The 20,961-nt window shown below is 38.7% G+C and overlaps 1 protein-coding gene and 1 long non-coding RNA gene across 5 annotated transcripts in view; one reads left to right on the top strand and one right to left on the bottom strand.

Moving 5' to 3' along the window:
* Nucleotides 1–20,961, bottom strand: part of ARHGAP11A (Rho GTPase activating protein 11A) — a 130,356-nt gene that overhangs the window by 7,594 nt on the left and 101,801 nt on the right. For 2 of the 4 annotated variants that reach the window (XM_081507084.1, XM_081507083.1), the window contains exons 1-8: nucleotides 15,226–15,477; nucleotides 11,102–11,172; nucleotides 9,299–9,395; nucleotides 8,528–8,781; nucleotides 7,713–7,876; nucleotides 7,400–7,546; nucleotides 2,821–2,895; nucleotides 1,588–1,752 (exon numbers count right to left, since the gene is read on the bottom strand). In XM_081507084.1, the coding sequence (XP_081363210.1) occupies nucleotides 1,588–1,752; nucleotides 2,821–2,895; nucleotides 7,400–7,546; nucleotides 7,713–7,876; nucleotides 8,528–8,781; nucleotides 9,299–9,395; nucleotides 11,102–11,172; nucleotides 15,226–15,363 (1,111 nt within the window). In that variant the 5' untranslated portion in view covers nucleotides 15,364–15,477. Of the gene's footprint in view, nucleotides 1–1,587; nucleotides 1,753–2,820; nucleotides 2,896–7,399; nucleotides 7,547–7,712; nucleotides 7,877–8,527; nucleotides 8,782–9,298; nucleotides 9,965–10,416; nucleotides 10,546–11,101; nucleotides 11,173–15,225; nucleotides 15,478–20,961 lie in introns of those variants that run through there. The other 2 variants (XM_081507085.1, XM_081507086.1) reach the window with 2 other exon arrangements.
* Nucleotides 15,009–16,973, top strand: LOC145512741 (uncharacterized). The gene is made up of 2 exons (XR_014058712.1): nucleotides 15,009–15,380; nucleotides 16,407–16,973. It is a non-coding gene; the product is annotated as an uncharacterized LOC145512741 (long non-coding RNA).

Below are 20,961 nucleotides of genomic sequence, written 5' to 3' on the forward strand. Positions count from 1 at the left end.
AAACTGATGACCCATAACACACATCTAACCAAATGGTTACTGCCATGTTCTGTGCTAACAACTGCTCATTTTGATAAAGTTATTTAACACTATATCATGAAACCAACTATAATGAAAAAAATTAGGGGAAAAGTATTATGAGTTATGAGCAAAGGCTCCATATACATTTGACTTGTACTTGAATATTGCCCAGGATACACTCGGTGAACGTGAACCCTCTAAACTTCTCACTGGTATTGATGAAGAATTTACACAGGTCCCCAGAGTTATCCATTACAGTGACTTTTTGGGTGCATTTGCCTTAAAAAAAAAAAAAAAAGCTTGGAGGCAATATGATAAATCAAATGTGACTCGGGTAGCTTTATTCTAGGGTCAGAAGCTTGGAGAGAAGGAGGTTTGTTTCCTGGGGAAGATATTGTATTGCTAATAAACAAAGGCAAGAAGAACTCCAATGCACATCTGCCATTTGGAAATAGTCCTCCAAACTGGAAAACTCTCTGAACATTAAAAATATACCAAGTTAAAGTTTGTATCTCCAACCTGTAAACACTGCAAGAACTACAGACATAGCTTCAGAGTTCTTATCATTACACTTAAATGAACCACAGAGAACCTGAAGGACTACAGAGAACAAGTTGCTATTCTGTTCACCTTTTAAAATAAAACAGACAAGTAAAATGTAAAGCTTTTGGATAACAGAAACAAAACAGAGGCTTTGGGGAAGAAGACCTCATAATCCAGCTAACAAATTCAAAGTAGAACTCTTAACATTGTCTGAAAACAAAGAAAATCTAAAAGAATCTGAGACCACTCACATTTTGACTAAATGTGAGACAAATATGCGATGGAAGACTGGGCTTAGAGCTTCATTTCATTTTGGGTTGATCATAGTTTAACATGAACCAACTTGTATTCTACACATACATGCCAAAGGAGCCAAGCCAATCCAAGATCACGCTAACAACAACCTGGTGTTCAAATTAGTGTGATTTTATTTTTCTCTGGAGGCTCTGGTTGGCCACATTAAGGAACTTGCAGTTCATTCAGAATAAAATGACCACGCAGGTAAAGGGATGTGGAAACCATGCCATAAGGAATGGTGTTAAAGCTTTTAAGGCTTTTTATAAAAGCTACTTGAGTATAAAACTAAAAATACTACCTGTCCCCCAACTAACCCACAATGATTACATTAGTGGTAACACCCCAACTCTGAATTCAGAGACACTCAAATGCTGGGGACCTCAATTCAACAGAAGGCAGCAATCTAGTCACAGTCATAGATCCAGAAGTAACTAAAGTAGAATTCAGGACATTCAATCAGGTAAAACCCGAGCACCAGTACTATTTCTATTCACAGTGACCCATAGCTTTCAACAGGCAAGGCAGTAAAACACACACACATACACATTAATTATACTGAACCACACTGTCTATTTTAAAAGTTAGGGGACTTTACAAAATTCAGAGATTTGATAAAACAGAGAATAAAATCTGCCTCCTAAAGGAATTATTATGAAATAGCACTTTGCCCAGAATAAGCACTCATGTTAATGGTTATAATCCACTTATACAAATTCTATTTGTTACCTGGTACTGGTGTAGAACTGCTACTGAAGAGATTACTTGGCAACAACTCAAAGTTAAAATTGTGCTTGATGGACTTCCTCTTCTTACTTGAGAAACCATGAGAATCTACCGGCAGTTTACGCTTAGCATTTGGTGTAAGAATTGTTGGTGAAACGGATAGCTGGGCTGAAAAAAAAATTTGTTTTTTCTCCCAGAGTTGATAAAATACAAACACTTCATATAATTTTTTCTTATAAAGCTATTACTTAAAACTAACCAAAAATCGGGGGATGTTTACATTAGCATTATCAAAATACGTTAATAACTAAATTAACACTATGCAATTACTTAAAATAAAAAGTCAAGCTGTAAAGAGGCAAGATTCTTAGTAATAGCTGAAACAAAAACTAATCTAAATATTTTTGCTTTTCATAATAACTATTAACCAATTAATGTCTTCAATTTAGAAAATGAAACAATCAAATTTTCTATTACCAGGTTAAATAATTTTAGCCACATGCAAATCAAAGTAAAAAACTGGAACAAATACTAATAACTTTGTGGTTCTAGAATAAAAATGAGATTGAGTTTTTCAGTCTTACATGTTCAGTAGCATCCAACTTGCAAATGAAGAACATGACTTAGAAGATCACAGATATAATAGACTAAAATATTGTATATATATGGCTGAGTCCCTTAGCTGTTCACCTGAAACTATCACAACATTGTTAATTGGCTATACCCCAATACAAAATTAAAAGTTCAAAAGAAAAAAAAGAAAATTAAACAAACAAACACAGACTAAAATAAATCCTTACCTACAATATTAGGTTCAATATATCCAATGTAATTATATATGTAATCACATATACATCCAATGTCATAATACAATATTATAGTACAATATCTCCACTAAAAATTACAGTTGGAATTGATTAAACAAAATAAATCAGGTAATTACTATCACAATTAATTTCTGAATAATATACATGAAAGTGTGAAACTGTTAGTTGCTCAGTCATGTTTGACTCTTTGTGACCCCATGGACTGTGGCCCACCAGGCTCCTCTGTCCATGGGATTCTCCAGGCGAGAACTGAAGTCAGGTGCCATTCCCTTCTCCAGGGTGTCTACCAGACCCAGGGATAGAACCGGGTCTCCCGAATGCAGGCAGATTCTTTACCATCTGAGCCAACAGGGAAGCCCATAATGTACATGTATAAATGTCCAATTAAATAAAAATATATAATACATACCAATTCTTTCCTGTTGAGGTGTAATAGAAGGTGTCCTGTTAGATTTAAATTTATTTAATGCTCCACTAACAAAATCTGAAATGCAAGGCACACATAATCATATAATCAATTATAACAACATTTACCTATCTTTCATCAATAACTCATAAATAAATAGGAAAACATTAAATACAGAATGAATTATAAAACAAGCAACTACAATGTATAAAATGAGTACAATGTATAAGAGTACAGAAGAGGGTATCATTACCTTTTGAGGAAAGGAAGAAATGGCACCAAGGGAGAAAGCTTGGAAAGGGAAATAAACCCTTGTAGGTGTTGATTAGGTACAAGGTAGAATTCAGGCTAGGTGACTAGCATATATGCAAAGGCATGTAAGAAAAAACATGATTTATGTATACTAGAAGCCAGGAGTTTGACACAGCTAGAACAACTAGTCAACAGTGGCTGTGCTTAAGAGATAAGTCTCATGTGTTAGGAAAACAAGGCTGTATATAATTTTGAAGAATATGAACTTCTCCAAAGGGAAAAAAGAACAAAACCATCATTTCTGCACTTTGACAGAAGTATGATACATTCGTTGGGGGTAGAGGATGTGTGTGTGTGTGTGTGTGTGTGTGTGTGTGTGTGTGTGTGTGTGTGTGTGTGTGTGTGTGTGTGTGTGTGTGTGTGTGTGTGTGTGTGTGTGTGTGTGTGTGTGTGTGTGTGTGTGTGTGTGTGTGTGTGTGTGTGTGTGTGTGTGTGTGTGTGTGTGTGTGTGTGTGTGTGTGTGTGTGTGTAAGCCTTCTTGGAGGTAGGCAAACTAGCTAAAGGTTCTTCTAAGGATGTTATTTAGTCATTCGACAAATATATATTTTGTACCTATTATGTGTCAGACACAATGAAGATACAACAGTAGCCAAAATATGAAACAGTGACCTTTACGAAACTTTCTATTGAAGGAAGCAAACATTAAATATAACAAGCAGATAAATACCTATTGAAAAATAGGTAAACAGCGTGAAGTACAAATATTAACAACAGATTTAAATCGTGGAGTTAGAGAAGGTATCCTCGAGGAAGTGGTATTTAGGGTGAGACCTGAAGGAAGAGTGGGAATTAGCCAGGCAAGAGATGAGGCTCTGAATTGAGGTAGGTCCTGTGGAAACAGAGGCAGTAATAAAGGTATTTATGAGATCAGAGTGATAAGATTTGGTAGACAGTAGGATATGGGAATGAGAAAAGAGCAGATAAGAACATGGAGAATCCTAATTTTGATGACTAAGGACAAGCCAGGACAGACTGGAATGACCTGACAAACTCAAAATATTTAAAGATAAAAACTGTCAGCTATATTATTCAGATTAGAAGGAGAAATAGTTTCCCAGACAAACAGAAGCTGAGGAAGTTCATCAGTGCTAGACCTGCCTTAGAAAAATGTTGAAAGGAGCTCTTCTACCAGAAACAAAAGGCAAAAGTAAACAAAGCTTTGAGTAAGACCATGAACAGAATCAGAAAATCGCAACTCTGTATCAGAATGAGTTGTCAAACAATTCTATATTAAAGGTTAAAGGGAAAAAAGCAGTAAAACTGTAGCTACTTTAATTTGGTAGTGAACATACAACATAAAGACATAATTTGAGACAACAAAAACACAAATGAGGAAGAGGAAAAGGATGAAACTCATATAAGCAAGTGAAGGTAATAAGATGCTATTGGCTGAAAAAGTACTGTTTCATCTACAAGACAATTTATACCAACTTCACAGTAACCACAAAATATAAATCTAGAACAGAGATACAAAACATGAAAGAGAAAACAGAAAAACAGCAGAGAACAAAATGGAAGACAGAAACACAAAGAAAAAGAAACAATGGACATATAGAACAACCAGAAAACAGTTTTAGTTTAGGCAGTACTAAGTTTTCATCAGAGTACATCATGAGAAATGCTGGGCTGGAAGAAACACAAGCTGGAATCAAGATTGCCAGGACAAATATCAATAACTTCAGATACGCAGATGACACCACCCTTATGGCAGAAAGCGAAGAAGTACTAAAGAGCCTCTTGATGAAAGTGAAAAAGGAGAGTGAAAAAGTTGGCTTAAAGCTCAACATTCAGAAAACTAAGATCATGGCATCTGGTCCCATCACCTCACGGGAAATAGATGGGGAAACAGTGGAAACAGTGTCAGACTTTATTTTGGGGGGCTCCAAAATCACTGCTGATGGTGATTGCAGCCATGAAATTAAAAGACGCTTACTCCTTGGAAGGAAGGTTATGACCAACCTAGATAGCATATTGAAAAGCAGAGACATTACTCTGCCAACAAAGGTCCGTCTAGTCAAGGCTATGGTTTTTCCAGTAGTCATGTATGGATGTGAGAGTTGGACGGTGAAGAGAAAGCTGAGCACCGAAGAATTGATGCTTTTGAACTGTGGTGTTGGAGAAGACTCTTGAGAGTCCCTTGGACTGCAAGAAGATCCAACCAGTCCATCCTAAAGGAGATCAGTCCTGGGTGTTCATTGGAAGGACTGATGTTGAAGCTGAAACTCCAGTACTTTGGCCACCTCATGCGAAGAGTTGACTCATTGGAAAAGACCCTGATGCTGGGAAGGATTGGGGGCAGGGGAAGAAGGGGACGACAGAGGATGAGATGGCTGGATGGTATCACCGACTCGATGGACATGGGTTTGGGTAGACTCAGGGAGTTGGTGATGGACAGGGAGGCCTGGTGTGCTGCGATTCATGGGGTCACAAGGAGTTGGACACGACTGAGTGACTGAACTGAACTGAAATTTTCATCTGTTAATAATCATCCTAAATGTGAAAGTGAAAGTGTTAGTCACTCAGTCAAGTCTGACTTTGCTACCCCGTGAACTGTAGCCTGCCAGGCTCTTCTGTCCATGGAATTCTCCAGGCCAGAATACTGGAGTGGGTTGCCATTCCCTTCTCCAGGGGATCTTCCTAACCCAGGGATCAAACCCCGGTCTCCTGCATTGCAGGCAGATTCTTGACCATTTGAGTCACCAGGGAAGTCCAAGACTACTGGAGTGGGTAGCTAGTCCCTTCTCCAGAGGATCTTCCCTACCCAGGGATTGAACCCAGGTCTTCTGCATTGCAGGCAGATTCCTTACCATCTGAGCCACAATGTACATGGATTGAATTCACTGATCGAGAGATACAGAGTGGCTGGATGGATTAAAAAACAAAACCCAACTATACACTGCCTCCAGGAGACTTATCTCAGCTCTAAAGATAGACACAGGCTCAAAGTGAAGGGATGAAAGGTGATACTCCAAGCAAATAGCAGCCAAAAGAAGTGGGTAAATGTAGGTTTATGTACATGCTTAGTTTCTATGTCGTGTCTGACTCTTTGCGACCCCATGGATTGTAGCCCACCAGGCTCCTCTGTCCGTGGGATTTCCCAGACTAGAATACTGGAGTGGGTTGCCATTTCCTTCTCTGGGGAATCTTCCTGACCCAGGGTTCAAACCCACGTCTCCTAAATTAGCCGGCAGATTCTTTACCACTGAGCCAGCAGGGAAGCCAGAAAGAGTCCAGAAATAAACCCATACATATATGGAAAATTAACTTATGACAAAGGAATATAAAATGGAGAGAGAATAGTCTCTTCAATAAAAGGTTTTGGGAAAACGGGACAGTCACCTGCAAAAGAAGGAAATTAAAACACTGTCTTAACATTACAGACAAAAATCATATCAAAATGGATTAAAGGCCTGAATGTAAGATCTGAAACCATAAAACTCCTAGAAGAAAACATAGGCAGTAGCCTATGTGACATCAGTTTTATGAAAGGACAACTCACTAAATGGGAGAAGATATCTGCAAATCACATATCTGATAAGTGGTTAATATCCAAAATATATAAAGAACTGATATAATTCAACAACAACAACCAAAAAAAAACAAACAACCCAGTCAAAAAATAGGCAGAGGAACTGAATAGACATTTTTCTAAAGACACACACATGGCCAATAGGCACATGAAAAGATGTCCAAAATTATTAACTATTAGGGAAATGCAAATCAAAACCACGAGACACTACCTTACAACTGTTAAAATGGTTATTATCAAAAAGGCAAGAAATAACAAGTGTTGGAGAGGATGTGGAGAAAAGGGAACCCCCATATACTGTTGGTGGCAATGTAAATTGGTGCAGCCACTATGGAAAACATTATGGAGACTCCCCCCAAAATTAAGAATAGTAGTACTCATTATATATGTACATACTACATCTTTATTATTCATCCATTGATGGATACTTAGGTTATTTCCTTATCTTGGCTATTGATGAACATAGGGGTGCATATGTCTTCTCAAATTAGTGTTTTCATATTCTTTGGATAAATACCTTGATATGGAATGGATCATAAGTATTTTGTTACAGAACACAGAAGGTACAAGGGAAATCTACAAAGAAGGCAAGAAGAAACAGAAGGTGGGAATACCATATAAGACAAAAGATTCAAAAAAGCAATGGGACAGTTAATAGCTTATGTTTGTTTATGTTGAAACACATTTCAGGCAAAAGCAAATTGCCGTACCTCCACATATGGGAGTGCCATGACCACTTACCTCCTACACTTTGTCTTCGTTTTCTCTTATAGTCACCAGGAGTTTCATAATCGCCTTCTTCAAAGCCTTCTAGTGATGGAGTAGCACAGAGACCATCAATAGCCCGCATAGCTGGTATCTTTTCTAGGATAAAATCTGGAACATGCCCTAAATGAAAATATTCACAATCAGGATTTTTCCTCTACCCCCCTTCAAAATGTTTAAATAGTACATAGCCACTTCCTAACAGTTGTCTTGGTAGCTCACTTAGAAAAAGCTGGGATCTCCCTCATTTAAACACATTCCATTACTTAAGAATGCAACTATATCTTACCAATATCTGATGCATAATCAATAAAAGTTTGTACTACTGCAGCCTGTAATTGTAGCTTTTTTTCTGTGTTAGCAGACATCTTTTCATGTCCTTCACTTGTCTGAAGAAAATTTGGTGCAAATATTACAGCAAGATTGCTGCTATCCATCTTATTCTCACTGGACCTTAAATGAAAAAAAGTTTTATAAGATGGAGTCAAAGATAAAAACACGGAGTTAAAATAACACCGAGCACATTCTGAAGACCTCTCACTTTACCAGTTAAACACAAAACCTCTCACCTACCCACCTACATGACTGACTTGAAATAAGACAGAATCAGAAATACACAGCCTCCGTGTGCTTAAATATACGTCATGAAAACACTGCTACCCCTAGAACCCACACTTTTTTTTTTCCACACAAATTGAACACATTTCTTTGATTTTCACACACAGAAGATTCAAATACTGAAGGCAGTAAGTATGTCTAGAACAAACGGGCTCAATAACAGCCTGGAGAAGGGACAAATTGAAAAGCAAACCACAAATATTTTAAAAACATAGTAATCATTAGAAACTATTTAATGGCCTAAGAATCCTATAACACTAATAAACCTTTAAGGCACTCACAATGGTAACCCCAAGACAGCAAGGAAATATTAAATTATTTGGTACATATTTTTTATTATACAGGATATACTTCTTTATAGTAAGGAAAAATATAGTATTTTAAAGAAAAATTTCTATTCCAAATGAAATTTATTACCATAAGGGTAAATCTAGATAGTTGAGAAATTAAACTGTCATCTCCTAAAAACTTTTATTTACTACTTACCTAAGAGAAACTTTCCTGAGAAAGTTAAAGAAGTATCTTAATATATCAATTGTGTGATCAGCCATAAGACAGGAGAGCAACAATGTAGCTTTATTCTTCTCCTCTGTTTTTAATTGTTGAGCTTTGAAAAGTGCTTCATGCAAATCAGCTGGGAGAATGGGCTCTGGCAATTCCCTAAAAAACTGCTTAAGAAGTCCTGCAGTATCACAGGGAGGTGCAGAAGACAGGCATCTTTCGCCATGATCGAGTTTATTCTAAAATAAACATAATCATTTTGAGTACTCTGGGGCTTGAGGGTTTAATGCAAATAAAGTATCCTTCCTTATACTCTAAAGAGGTTTCTTTATTGTCTAAGTTATTTCTCTTAACTCTTGTTTTAGTATATATCACTCCTTTTTAGAAGGCTAAAAACAAAATTTTAAACGAACTTTCATTTCCTATAGTACACACAGACAAGGACCATGAGTTTGAAAGTACCCTGTAAATTTTTAAAGCATGATATAAACAGCTTGATTGTGAAAATCATTTCACAACATATACATATATAAAAACATCAGGTTGTATGCCTTAAATATATTTGTCAATTATACCTCAATTTTTTAAAAAAGCATTATATAAACGACACACACTTTGGAAAAAGGTTCTTCTGTCATTAAAAAAAGCTATTTGCAAACTCAATTTCTGTCAATAATTCATGTAATAATTCTAAATATTTCAATTCTAAAAACCAAATCAAAGAGTGGTACAAATATTGTTCAAGCATAGGCTTACCTTTAGCGCTTTTAGACGAATAACAGATCCTGATTTCCTAAAAAGCCCTTCTGTATGAACATGCTCTTCTAAAGACGTGCAAGCATCAACAAGAAAACTGAAAGACAGAACTCCTTTCAGGTGGCAAGATGCACAAATTCTCTGCAATCAAACTCATCCCCGTTACTCCATCAAAGTCACTAATGGCCTCTGCCTCGCCAAATCCATAGTCAAGTCACTGTCTTTATCTTGCTTGATACTTGACCACTCCTGATGATCTTGAAAATATTCTTTTTCACTACACTTATTTCCTGCTGTCTGCCTGACTGCTCCTTCTCAAACTTCTTTTCTGGTTCTTCTTTTTCTGCCAGACTTCTCCATCCTAAGATCACCCAGGGCTCCAAGGCCTTCTCCTTCTCTTTACCTATTCTCTTTCCACAGGTGATCTTGCACAACACGCATAGCTTAAAAAACCTAGCATCTGCACATTTGCCCAAAAATAAGGGAAGGTTTTTTTCCTTCATCAATATTACCTCTCAGAAAGTCAGATAAATTGATCCCAGTCCTTACAACCCTTCTCATGTTTTTAGGGGTGTGTGCTCAATTTTGAATAATTTTTAACAATCAGTATTGGCTTTATATGCTTAGTTAACAACAGCTGGTAACACAAATTTGAATGGATGTCAGCTGCAAGAAAATGAAGGCATTCTACTGATGCAGAGTGGCTGAATGTTGCAGAGAGTTACTGACAGAAAAGTTTTCTTTTTAAAAAAGCAGGCAAACAAATTACAACAAAGATTTAGTCATTATTACTAGGGACATGGGGCTTCCCAGGTGGCACTAGTGGTAAGGATCCCGCCTGCCAGTGCAGGAAACATAAGAGAGGTGGGTTTGATCCATGGGTTGGGAAGATGCCCTAGAGGGCATGGCCACCCACTCCAGTATTCCTGCCGGTATAATCCCATGGGCAGAGGAGCCTGGAGTGCTAACAGTCCATGGGGTCACAAAGAATTGGACACGTCTGAAGCGACTTAGCATGCACACACACACTAGGGTTATGACTGCAATTCTAAATATTGAGTATCATCATAAAAAAGTCTTTCATGGGCCATCTAAAAGGCAAAATACTAAGTGGTTACCTCATGAAGACTGTGAATCTACATGTGAGTGAGGGAAAATTGTCCTAAGGCAAAAAGATGTTCAAAAGCTTTTGGAGAATGCATCAGTTAAAAACTTGGGTTATTGGACAATAGTAGCCAGAATGAACCCTATTTTGGATAGAGAAGAAATGAATTAGTAAGAGCTAAGGTAGCTTGTTTATATTATGCACTTTTAAACTATTTTCTTAAGATGTAAACTTCCCTAGTAATTTTTGATGCAGTTAGTCCAAAAGGTTATTTACAAATAGTGACATAAAAAAGTTCAAAGGTTACAAAATTTATATTCACAAATACCCCAAAAACTTAAATATTCTTTTATCCAACATTTCTAAAACAAAAAATAATAAAAATTATAACTGAATTGGTAGTTTAGTATATCACTGAGTAGAATCAGAACAGCAGTGAAAAGACTGATAGAGAACCAAAAATTCTTGTTTCTAACATTTATTCATTACTGAACCTTAAAATTCAATCCTGAAAGTGAATACAAATTAAAAAGTTAAAATATGTAAAATTAAAAAAAAAACAACTTTTAATCTGAGTAAATGTTGAGAAACAAATCATTTGCTAGTTCCAACTAATTGTGTGCATCAATCAACTATTTACTTTCATACATTCAAATACTAGTTTGAAATATTAACTCTTCATTTCAAACTTTGCTCACCTTGGAATATGTCCATATTCTGGTACAATGGACTGGGGCAATGCATTTAATGATATTCCAAATATTTTACCCTAGAATGACAAATTCAGTTACTCTAACACAAATATTAGGCTCAATATAAGCTTTCTTAAACATTAGGTAAATTAGAAGTTGCAAAAGATAAAACAAAATAGCAGAAATAAACTATTAGTGAAGACATAGAAAACAATTACAAAAAAAAAAACCAAAACAATTACATCAAGTGCATTTGTTAAAAAGTAACTACTGTATACTAAGATACTAGGTGCTGGGAGTACAAAAACAGTCAGTATAAAGTCTTTGCCCTTAAGCAAGAAAGTAAATTCCCTCAGTTTCCAATCCCATAATGGAAAATCAATCCATTTAGTGTTCAGTCAGGAAATTCTTACACAGAATTTGGTCCAAAATACTAACATTTCTAGAAAATACTACAAGCTCCTTCAGTAACTATATATAAATACTGACCTTAAACTTTCTATTGGTCACCTTATAAATATTTACTAACTGGAACAAAAGGCCAAATCAACTGATCTGACCCAGGGATTGAACCCACACATCTCTGGCGTCTCCTGTATTGGCAGGCAGATTCTTTACCACTGCACCACCTGGGAACCCCTTTCACATTACGGGAGACTACTAAGCAAACTGCTCTGAATATCCAACGAATGGATTATTTTGTAAACAATTTAAATTTCATTTCACACTTTCAAAACCATTTTTAGGAAGTCACAATAGAATATATTACATTCAAATTTTAATACATTTGAAGATCCCAAGAGTATATCCATATGTTGATTGAGTGTGCATACCTCTGAATAAAGAATCTACCACTATCTTTGGGCATATATTCAAACTTCAAAAATGAGTCACCGACTAAGAAGGCTGTAGCAATACCTTGGACTTGAATTTATTTTTAATTCAAGCCGGTACATGTCTGCTTATATAAAATTAGATTAAGTGGGCATATCTAATCACATATACATTAATTACTTTACATACATCTGCTCTCCCTGAATGCTCTTAAAGCACTTCACATTTTAAAAGCATGTTATTAACATTTAACTTTTATTTACAATCATAAATCATTCAGGGAATTTCCTGGCAGTCCAGCGGTTAGGACTCATTGCTTTGAGTTGGGATTCCATCCCTGGTAGAGGGAACTAAGATCCTGCAAGCTGCATGACATGGCAAAATCATTCACATTCTTAATGATCTGACAAAATTTTACTACTCCTTTTTCAAGCATCTGGTTCAATTTAATTGATGAATATAGAAACGAGCAAGGGAGTTCCAGAAAAACATCTACTTCTGCTTCATTGACTATACTAAAGCCTTTGACTGTATGGATCACAACAAACTGGAAAATTCTTAGAGAGCTGGGAATACCAGACTATCTTATCCATCTCCTGAGAAACCTGTATCGGTTCAAGAAGCAGTAGTTAGAACTGCACATGGAAAAACTAACTGGCTCAAAATTGGGAAACAAGTACAACAAGGCAGTATGTTGTCACCCTGCCTATTTAACTTCTATGCAAAGTACACCATGCAAAATGCTGGGCTGGATGAATCACAACCTGGAATCAAGATTGCTGGGAGATATATCAACAACCTCAGATATGCAGATGATACTACTCTAAAACTGAAGCTAAAGCTCCAATACTTTAGACACCTGATATGAAGAGTCGACTCACTGGAAAAGACTCTGATGCTGGGAAAGACTGAGGGCAGGAGGAAAAGAGGGTGACAGAGAATGAGATGGTAGAACCGGATTATGGATTCAATGGACACGAGTTTGAGCAAATGCCAGGAGATAGTCAAGGACAGGGAGGACTGGCGTGCTGCAGTCCATGGAATCAAGAAGAGCTGGACATGACTTAGTGACTGAACAACAACAAAAGGGACAGAGCAGAAAAGAGGAACAGAGATCTGAACCCTGGGGAAAATCCACACTTAAGGAATAGAAGAAAAAGGGAGCCGATGAAGGAGATGGAAGAGGGGTGGGCAACTGAACAATAACAACCACCACTCAGATGGCACAAAGTGAAGAGGAACTAAAGAGCCTCTTGATGAGTGTGAAAAGAGGAGAGTGAAAAAGCTGGCTTGAAACTCAACATTTAAAAGCCGAAGATCATGGCATGTGGTCCCATCACTTCATAGCAAATAGGAAGGGGAAAAGGGGAAGCAGTGACATTTTATTTTCTTGGGCTACAAAATCACTGCAGATGATGATTGCAGCCATGAAATTAAGACACTTGCGCCTTGCAAGGAAAGCTATGACAAACCCAGACAATGTATTAAAAAGCAGCGACATCACTTTGTCAGCAAAGGTCCATCTAGTCAAGCTATGGTTTTTCCAGTAGTCATGTATGGATGTGAGAGTTGATCCATAAAGAAGGCTGAGTGACGAAGAATTGATGCTTTCAAACTGTGGTGCTAGAGAAGACTCCTGAGAGTCCCTTGGACTGCAAGGAGATCAAACTGGTCAATCCTAAAGGAAAGTAACCCTGAATATTCACTGGAGGGAGTGATGCTGAAGCTGAAGCTCCAATACTTTGGCCACCTGATTTCGAACAGCTGACGCATTGGAAAAGGCCCCAGTCGGGGACTAATTTCCCATATGCTACAAGGTGCAGCCAAAAAAAAAAAAATTAAGGAAAAAAAAAATTATGTTAGTATAGGCAACCCCTTATTTGGGTAAATCAGAATTTTCTTGATACTACACAATCAAACAAAATGCAAAAATAAATCATATGCCGAAGCTGAAGTTTACAAATGTCATACATACCTAGAATTCAGAGTTGGTGGGTTTTTCTTGATTCATTACACTCAATAATTGACTTCACAAATAAGTGTTATAATTTAATCTCACAAAATAAAACTAATAACATGCTTTTAAAATTTTATTAGAACATCACTTACAATATTATCTTTAAAAAGATACCTAGTACTTTTCGTAAAGAGCTCAAAACTCTCATTAGATAATAAACACCAAAGAGCTAAAGAAATCTAGTATTTAAATAATTACCTAACATGTTAGATCTCATAACACAATGATCTTCTGTATTTCTCTACTTTATTAGGGTTTCTAGCATGACTACTAATTAGAATGTAGACCTCTGATTATCATAACAACTGGCTGAATAAATAAGTGGCATGTGACAGGCACTGTGCTAGTCTTATCTACAAATCTTATTTTTTAACTCCCCCAAACAACTCAAGGAGAGATACCATTCCAATTTTATAGAGTAGGAAACTGAGGCTTAGGACAAGCAGCCCTCTGATTACACCTCAAATAGGAGGAGAGCAGGAATCAAACACAAATCAAAGTCTATCTGACTCTAAAAGCAAAGTGTCAGTTTTCCTTAGAGGTAAGAAAAAAAATATATACACACAAATTCTTTCACACACTTACAAACCTACTATATTTGAGATCTTAAAAGAAAGTACCATATAATTAGGTGTATATATATATATATGGTATACATTTATATTTAGATATAAATCTAAAACAAAATCCTTATATGCAACTTATTTTTCACAATGAAATTCTTGAGGATTCTGTACAAATACTAAAATCTCATTCAAAATCCCCTTACCTCAACCGCCCAAAAATCAACTGCTTCTGAACCATTCCACTGTGGTTTCTCAGTTTACTCATTTAAAGCCTATTCCTAACGCTATCACATCTCCTCATTTACTGATTCATTTAGAAAATGTACTGGTATCCCTTGTCCCTCTCCAAATATTACTTAAAGTGGTGAAAGTGTTTGTCTCCTTTCCCACGTGCAACTTGTTCAAAATACAGGAAGTTGGCAATCTCTGGAGACATTTTTAATTGTCACAGTTGGGACACGCTATTGGCCTCTCGAGTGTAGAAGCCAAAGATGCTGCTAAAGATCCTATGATGTACACGACAGCTAATCCCTAGGCCCCTCAAAGAATTATCTAGTTCAAAATGTCAATGTTGCTGCTGCTGACACACTTAAACATATTCTCTTTTGGATCCAAACAGAATGAACATTTTAGCGTGACCTGGTAATAAGCGATGGTACAGAATGCGCCCCTCGCCCCCCTTTAAAATCTAAACCTCTTTCCCCAGAACTTACCGCTATTTCCGTGGTTGCTGTTTCCTGTCTCCTGCGATCGCACTGCGCACGGCCACCCTTGACCTTAATTCCATAGGCAGCCCGAAGCTGCTGTACAACCGCCAAACGCACCAGCCTCTGATCCCGCATCCCGGACATGTCGCTCACTCTCCGAGGTGTGATCCGAGTCCTGACCTTCTTTCGCCACCAAGTCTTGCAGTTTCCAAACACTCTCAGCTTTGCGCTCCGCTCCGCTGCCTTCCGGCCACGTCTGGCACTCTTCCGGCCCCGGACCCCAGCCACTTCCACGGGTTTTTCCTCGATCTTCATACACTTTCACCGACCCTTCTCTTAGCCCTGTGCCACCCCTAACCTTTCCTTCACTTTCACTGGCCTTCCTTCTTGTCACTTAATCCTTTCAGCTACTTACACAGATTTCCCTTCTTCCTCTCAGATCCTTTCAGTTCCTTGCAGCACGCCTGTTACCAGCTTCTCACTACTTCCAGCCACTCTCTTCCAAACCTCCCTTTGTCCTCGTCTCTCTCCGAACTGTAAAGACTACCCTTCTTCTCGCCTTCCTGACCCCTGCAGGCTCAGCTGAGTGTCTATCCCTGCGACCCCACGCCCCCCACCCTAGCCCAGCCACCGGACCAGCCGGCTGCTCAGTGGCCTCTCCCAGTCCCGGTCCCCGCCCGGGCTGGTGGCCGCCGTCACCCCGTTTCACAGGCTGCTCCTTCCCACCCCCATCAGCCTGCCGGCTGCCCCGGCCAGCACATCCTGGTGCGCTTACTGAAGTCAAGCGACCCTCCTCATTCCTCCGCCCAGACCGCCTTGTCAGACACCGGAACCCCCGCGGCCGGCCCAACCTCGGTTTCAGCCCAGGCTCAAATGGCAGCGCCAAACAGCACTCCGCACTCTGATTGGTCCGCTCCTCTTTTCAAAATCAGGACCCCGGAGGGTAGCCAGGAGCTGCCTGTTCAGGGCGTTACCGGGTTACCGGCCGGGGGCGGGCGGCGGGGTGGGGCGCGAAGTGTGTGAAGGTTAAAACTAAGAAACACGGGAAGAAAGCTGAGTTCCACTTGCTCCTTCTTCTATTATTTATAGGGAAATACTGTCTATTGTGTATTTTAAAACACCTGGCCTGAACCTGAGATAATATATTTGGGGAAATGTAGTAGACACCTCATTCTCATTTTTTTTAGATCTCGGCGGAGGCTGAAGGCCCTTTTACGAAGAAACCGGTTCTGCGAAACCGTAAGGGAGACCATTCCGTCGGGATTTATCAACGCTGATTTTAGTAACCCTAAGCCGGAATGTTTGGTGGAAACTTCGGCTTTGGGAACTGGCCCATACTTAGGGGACTGATGATGACGCCCAGATCTTTGCGGTTAGGTAGTTATAATAATAACAAAGAAGACCTGTCAAGAGAGAGTGGAGTGCGGGAGGAAAGTCTAGGGGAGGCGGCCGCTGCAAAAGCTTCATTCGGTGGGGTCTGGACTTAGACCACTAAGGAGACTGGTTCCCGGCCCTCACGGTGCAGAGAGCGTGGTTTATCTTGTTGACAAACAGGACTGCACGTACCCAGCCCTCGTCCCCGGGCTGCTTTTCCATTCTCAAACGTCAACCGTCCCATCAGGGATTAAATATTTTTAGGGCTGGAGATTTGGACTCAAATACTACAGACAATACAGCATACGTTTACTACCACCTATGCCTCAGTCCCATGTAAACTTGGCAAGGGTAGCAAAAAAAAAAAAAACCCAAAACTTTATCTGCCTTATCCAGTTGTGTGCTTATTGCCTAATAGTGCCAGAGGCCAAATGCGTCATTTGCCCGACTTGAAAGGGTTTAAACGGGAAACAGTTTTCTTAGAAGCATTTTGTTCCTTTTGGAGTTCAGGTACTTAGATATTCTACCCTTTCCAATCTAAAGAAGATGCCCTGAAATGGATACAAACATGGCAACTCACTGCGGTATTCTTGCCTGGAGAATCCCATGGAAGGAAGAGCCTGGTGGGCTGCAGTCCGTGGGGTTACAAAGAGTCCGACAGGACTGAAGCGACTGAGCACACACATGCAGTTTGGTACAGGATGAATGAAACCAGACACGATTTTGGGCCTCTAAGGTGGGGAGCGGGGGAGAATATCAACCAAGTAATTATATGAATGGGGACATAATTATTAACTAAGAGACATGCCCTAAGGAAAGGAATAGTCTATAATAGGATACAATGAAAGATCCTTGATGGGGGAGGGGTGATGTAACAATGAACTGATCTGAAGAATCAGCAGAAATTAACTTAATAAAAAGTGAAGGTGGGATGGTGGACTGGGACTAGCATTCAGAAAAGCACTGAAAAAGCACTACAGAAAAAGCCATCAATTTTAACAGGACCAGTGCATCAGAGGCTATGCTAAACGTATTTCTCCTCTTTTCTTCTTGCATCAGACATAACTATAAAAAATTACTTACATGGTTTTTAGCCTCCTCCTTTACCCAAACTTCCCTTTGTTTTGGGTTTTAGGACCCACTGTATCTCTTGAATATTAATTTTTCTAACTGTATCTTAATGCTTTTTCTTTAAAGCTGAGCTCTTTGATTTTATGTTTTGTCCTTTCTCTTAAGATGAAAATACTAGTTCTTAATGTATTGACACAATTATTTACTTGCTTTATTCATATTTATAAATACACATTTAAATATATTATAAATAATATATATATATTAACAGAATAAGAATTGCAGTATTGCTAACATAAGACTGCTGAATGAAGTTTAAATTTGCATGTGTGTTTTTTCCCTCCATATTAGTGTCCCACTGGAAATGTACAGAAAAAATACTGTGTTTTAAATGAGCTGGATATACATCTTCTCTTTGGTTATTATGAATGTACTATAGTTTATTCAGCCAGACCTCTATTGAGGTGGCTTCTCTTGTTACAGAGAAGGGTTCTAGGGCATGCCCGTAGTTGTGGTGCAGGGGCTTAGTTGCTCTGCAATATGTGGGATCTTCCCCAACCAGGGCTCAAACCCATGTCCCCTGCATAAGCAGGTGAATCTTTAACTACTTAGGCCACCAGGGAAGTCTTGGGTTGCACTTTTAAAAACTAACCTTTATTGGACTATTTACTTTGCTTGTCTGTTGTCTGTTTAAACTGTAGTTAAAATAATCAACCTCTTCCCTTAATGAGACTCTGAATGATAGGTAGGAATGTTTTTCCCACGCCCAAGTTATAAAAGAATTCATTTATTCTTTTTGAAAAAATACCAGTATGGTTTCATTTTTTAAAAATTTAGATCTCTGATTCATTTGGAATTCATCCACTGTAGAATAAAGGATGGATCAAGCTTTATCTTTTTCCATATGGCTACTCATCCCTAGACATTTTATCTCACTTCAGCAAACTCCCACACCTACCTCTAGAAGTAGCAAGACACTACTACTGAATGCCCCATAGAGAACCTTGACTGGATCAGTAGACTTTGCCTTTATTTTTATCTATTTATTTTTAATTTTGTCTGTGCCCCACAGTTTGTGGGGATCTTAATTCCCTGATCAGGGATTGAACCCCCAGGTCCCTAGAGTCCTAACCACTAGACGGCAAGGGAATTCCCTAGACTTTGCTTATAGTTAGCACCACTAGGCAGCATACATCTTTTTCTTTAGCTATCTCACTTAGCTCTCTTTTCTGTGAAATTACTCAAGTATCTCCCAAAGTTCTTCCCTACATTTTCTTCTTGCACCCCCGCTTGGGAGAAGGTGACTTGGATAGCCTTCCAAATCAGATCTGGAGATATTCTCTGTAAAGCCAAAGTGAGGCCTTGAAATCATTGCCTTCAAGGCCTGGCACATTGCACAGACACGATTTCATTGATTAATAAAACCAAAACATTTGGGGAGAGGTCTAAAATTAAGCCTGACTACCAGAAAATAATATAGTGATTTTCTCAGGTCACTGGAGTTCTCACCAGAATACTGGCACAACGATGCTTTACCTACATCGTCCTCCAAGGCTGAGGTGCTTGCTCTTCTTTGCTTACAGGAATATTGGCTACAGACAGCTCACAGCCAAGTCCCTCTGAGGACGGAGGATTGCTCTCACAGAAGGGAGCTGCCTCACCTCAGATGACACCTCCTCCTGGGGGCAGTCTGTGTGCCATTACTGGTCCATCTGGGGGGACGTAGACCTGTCCCTTACCTCAGTTCAGGACAACTGAAGGGCCTCCCAACCCTAGAAAGTCTTATAGGATGAGCTGAGGCCTATGTGGCAACTGTATCACAACTCAGCCTTTCCATCTGTCCAGTCCTGCTTTCCAAACTCCTTTGCTGTTGCTGTTCCAAGAGTTTGCCCCAGTAAGCCTCCTGCTCACAATCTTCTCAGTGCCTGTTATTCAGGCAATCCAACTTAAAGCATAGGGTAGATGCTTTCCCTAATCAGTGCTCTCAGCTAAAGCCTTGCTATCAAAATGCGGTCCATGAATCAGCACCACTGCTGTCAACATGGAAAAGTTAGAAAAGAAGTAACTCAGGCCTCGCTCCAGATCTACTGAATCAGAATTTGCCTTTTTATAAGGTTTCCAGATGAGTTGTCTGTACACTAAAGTTTAAGAAACTCTGAACTAGGCTCAAAGGACAATGGTCTGAACTCATAAATGTTTCTTACCGTGGGTTATTAGGTGGGAAAACCAAACAAAATGTTTTGTTGTATTTTATATTATGCAGATAGAATAGAGAGTAAATGTTATCATCTGACTACTCAATTTTAGGTCTTTTAGTCTCAGGTCACAGGGTTTTCTCTTGCCTTTTGAGGTTGCCTTATGAGGTGTTCTGATCTCCAAATGAATAGTCAAGGACTTGTGACAACTCTGAAATGACAGACAAAAGGTTTCAAACAGAATAATAGCCGTCTGAGACTCGAGAGCGGAAGAGACACATGCAAATTTCTGTTCTGTTCTAGAGCAAGAAATTCAAGCTAGTTTTTTTGCAGTGGTGTGAGGGAAGGTAGGAAAAATGGAATGGAAAAAGACAATGATAAGCCAAAATGATTAAATAAAAACTATAAGTACAGAAAAGCTTAAGAATTTTCCCGTCTTTCACAAAACTACAAAGTGGACAGTTTAATAGTGCCTTCAACCACAATACAGGCTTGGTAAGTTATTGAGCGCCATTACATGGAGAAGGAAATGGCAACCCACTCCAGTACTCTTGCCTGGAGAATCTCATGGACAAAGGAGCCTGGTGGGCTACAATCCATGGGGTCGCAAAGAGTTGGACACAACTGAGCAACTAACACGCATACACACACACGGATAATATAAATTTATTGATTTGGAGGGTGTTCAAGATATTATTTGAGAAAAAGCAAGTCACAAAGTTATATGAATAGTATGATTATTGTGCTTTATATGTGTATATGAAAAGAAAAATGGAATGATGTTAACAGTAGTTACATCTGGGTAACATAGCCAAGTGACTTTTACATTCATCTTTGTGTTTTTCTGCTATTACCACTTTTTACAGAAGTGATAATATTTAAATATTTATAGTGGATATAATGGGTGCACTTGAATATTTATAACAGGTATATTGTTGAGGGTTGAATTGTGTCCCTCCAAAAGATATGTTGATGTCTTAACCCCCAGCATGTCGAAATGTGACATTATTAGTTAAAACAAGGTCATACCAAAGTAGGGTGATCCCTTAATCCAATATAACTGTTATACTTATAATAAGAGGAGAGGTACAGTCATGTGGGG

This window comes from Giraffa tippelskirchi, chromosome 7, assembly GCF_054371585.1.
Source record: "Giraffa tippelskirchi isolate mGirTip1 chromosome 7, T2T-mGirTip1v1.2.pri, whole genome shotgun sequence".
In the NCBI taxonomy this organism is placed as follows: Eukaryota; Metazoa; Chordata; class Mammalia; order Artiodactyla; family Giraffidae; genus Giraffa; species Giraffa tippelskirchi.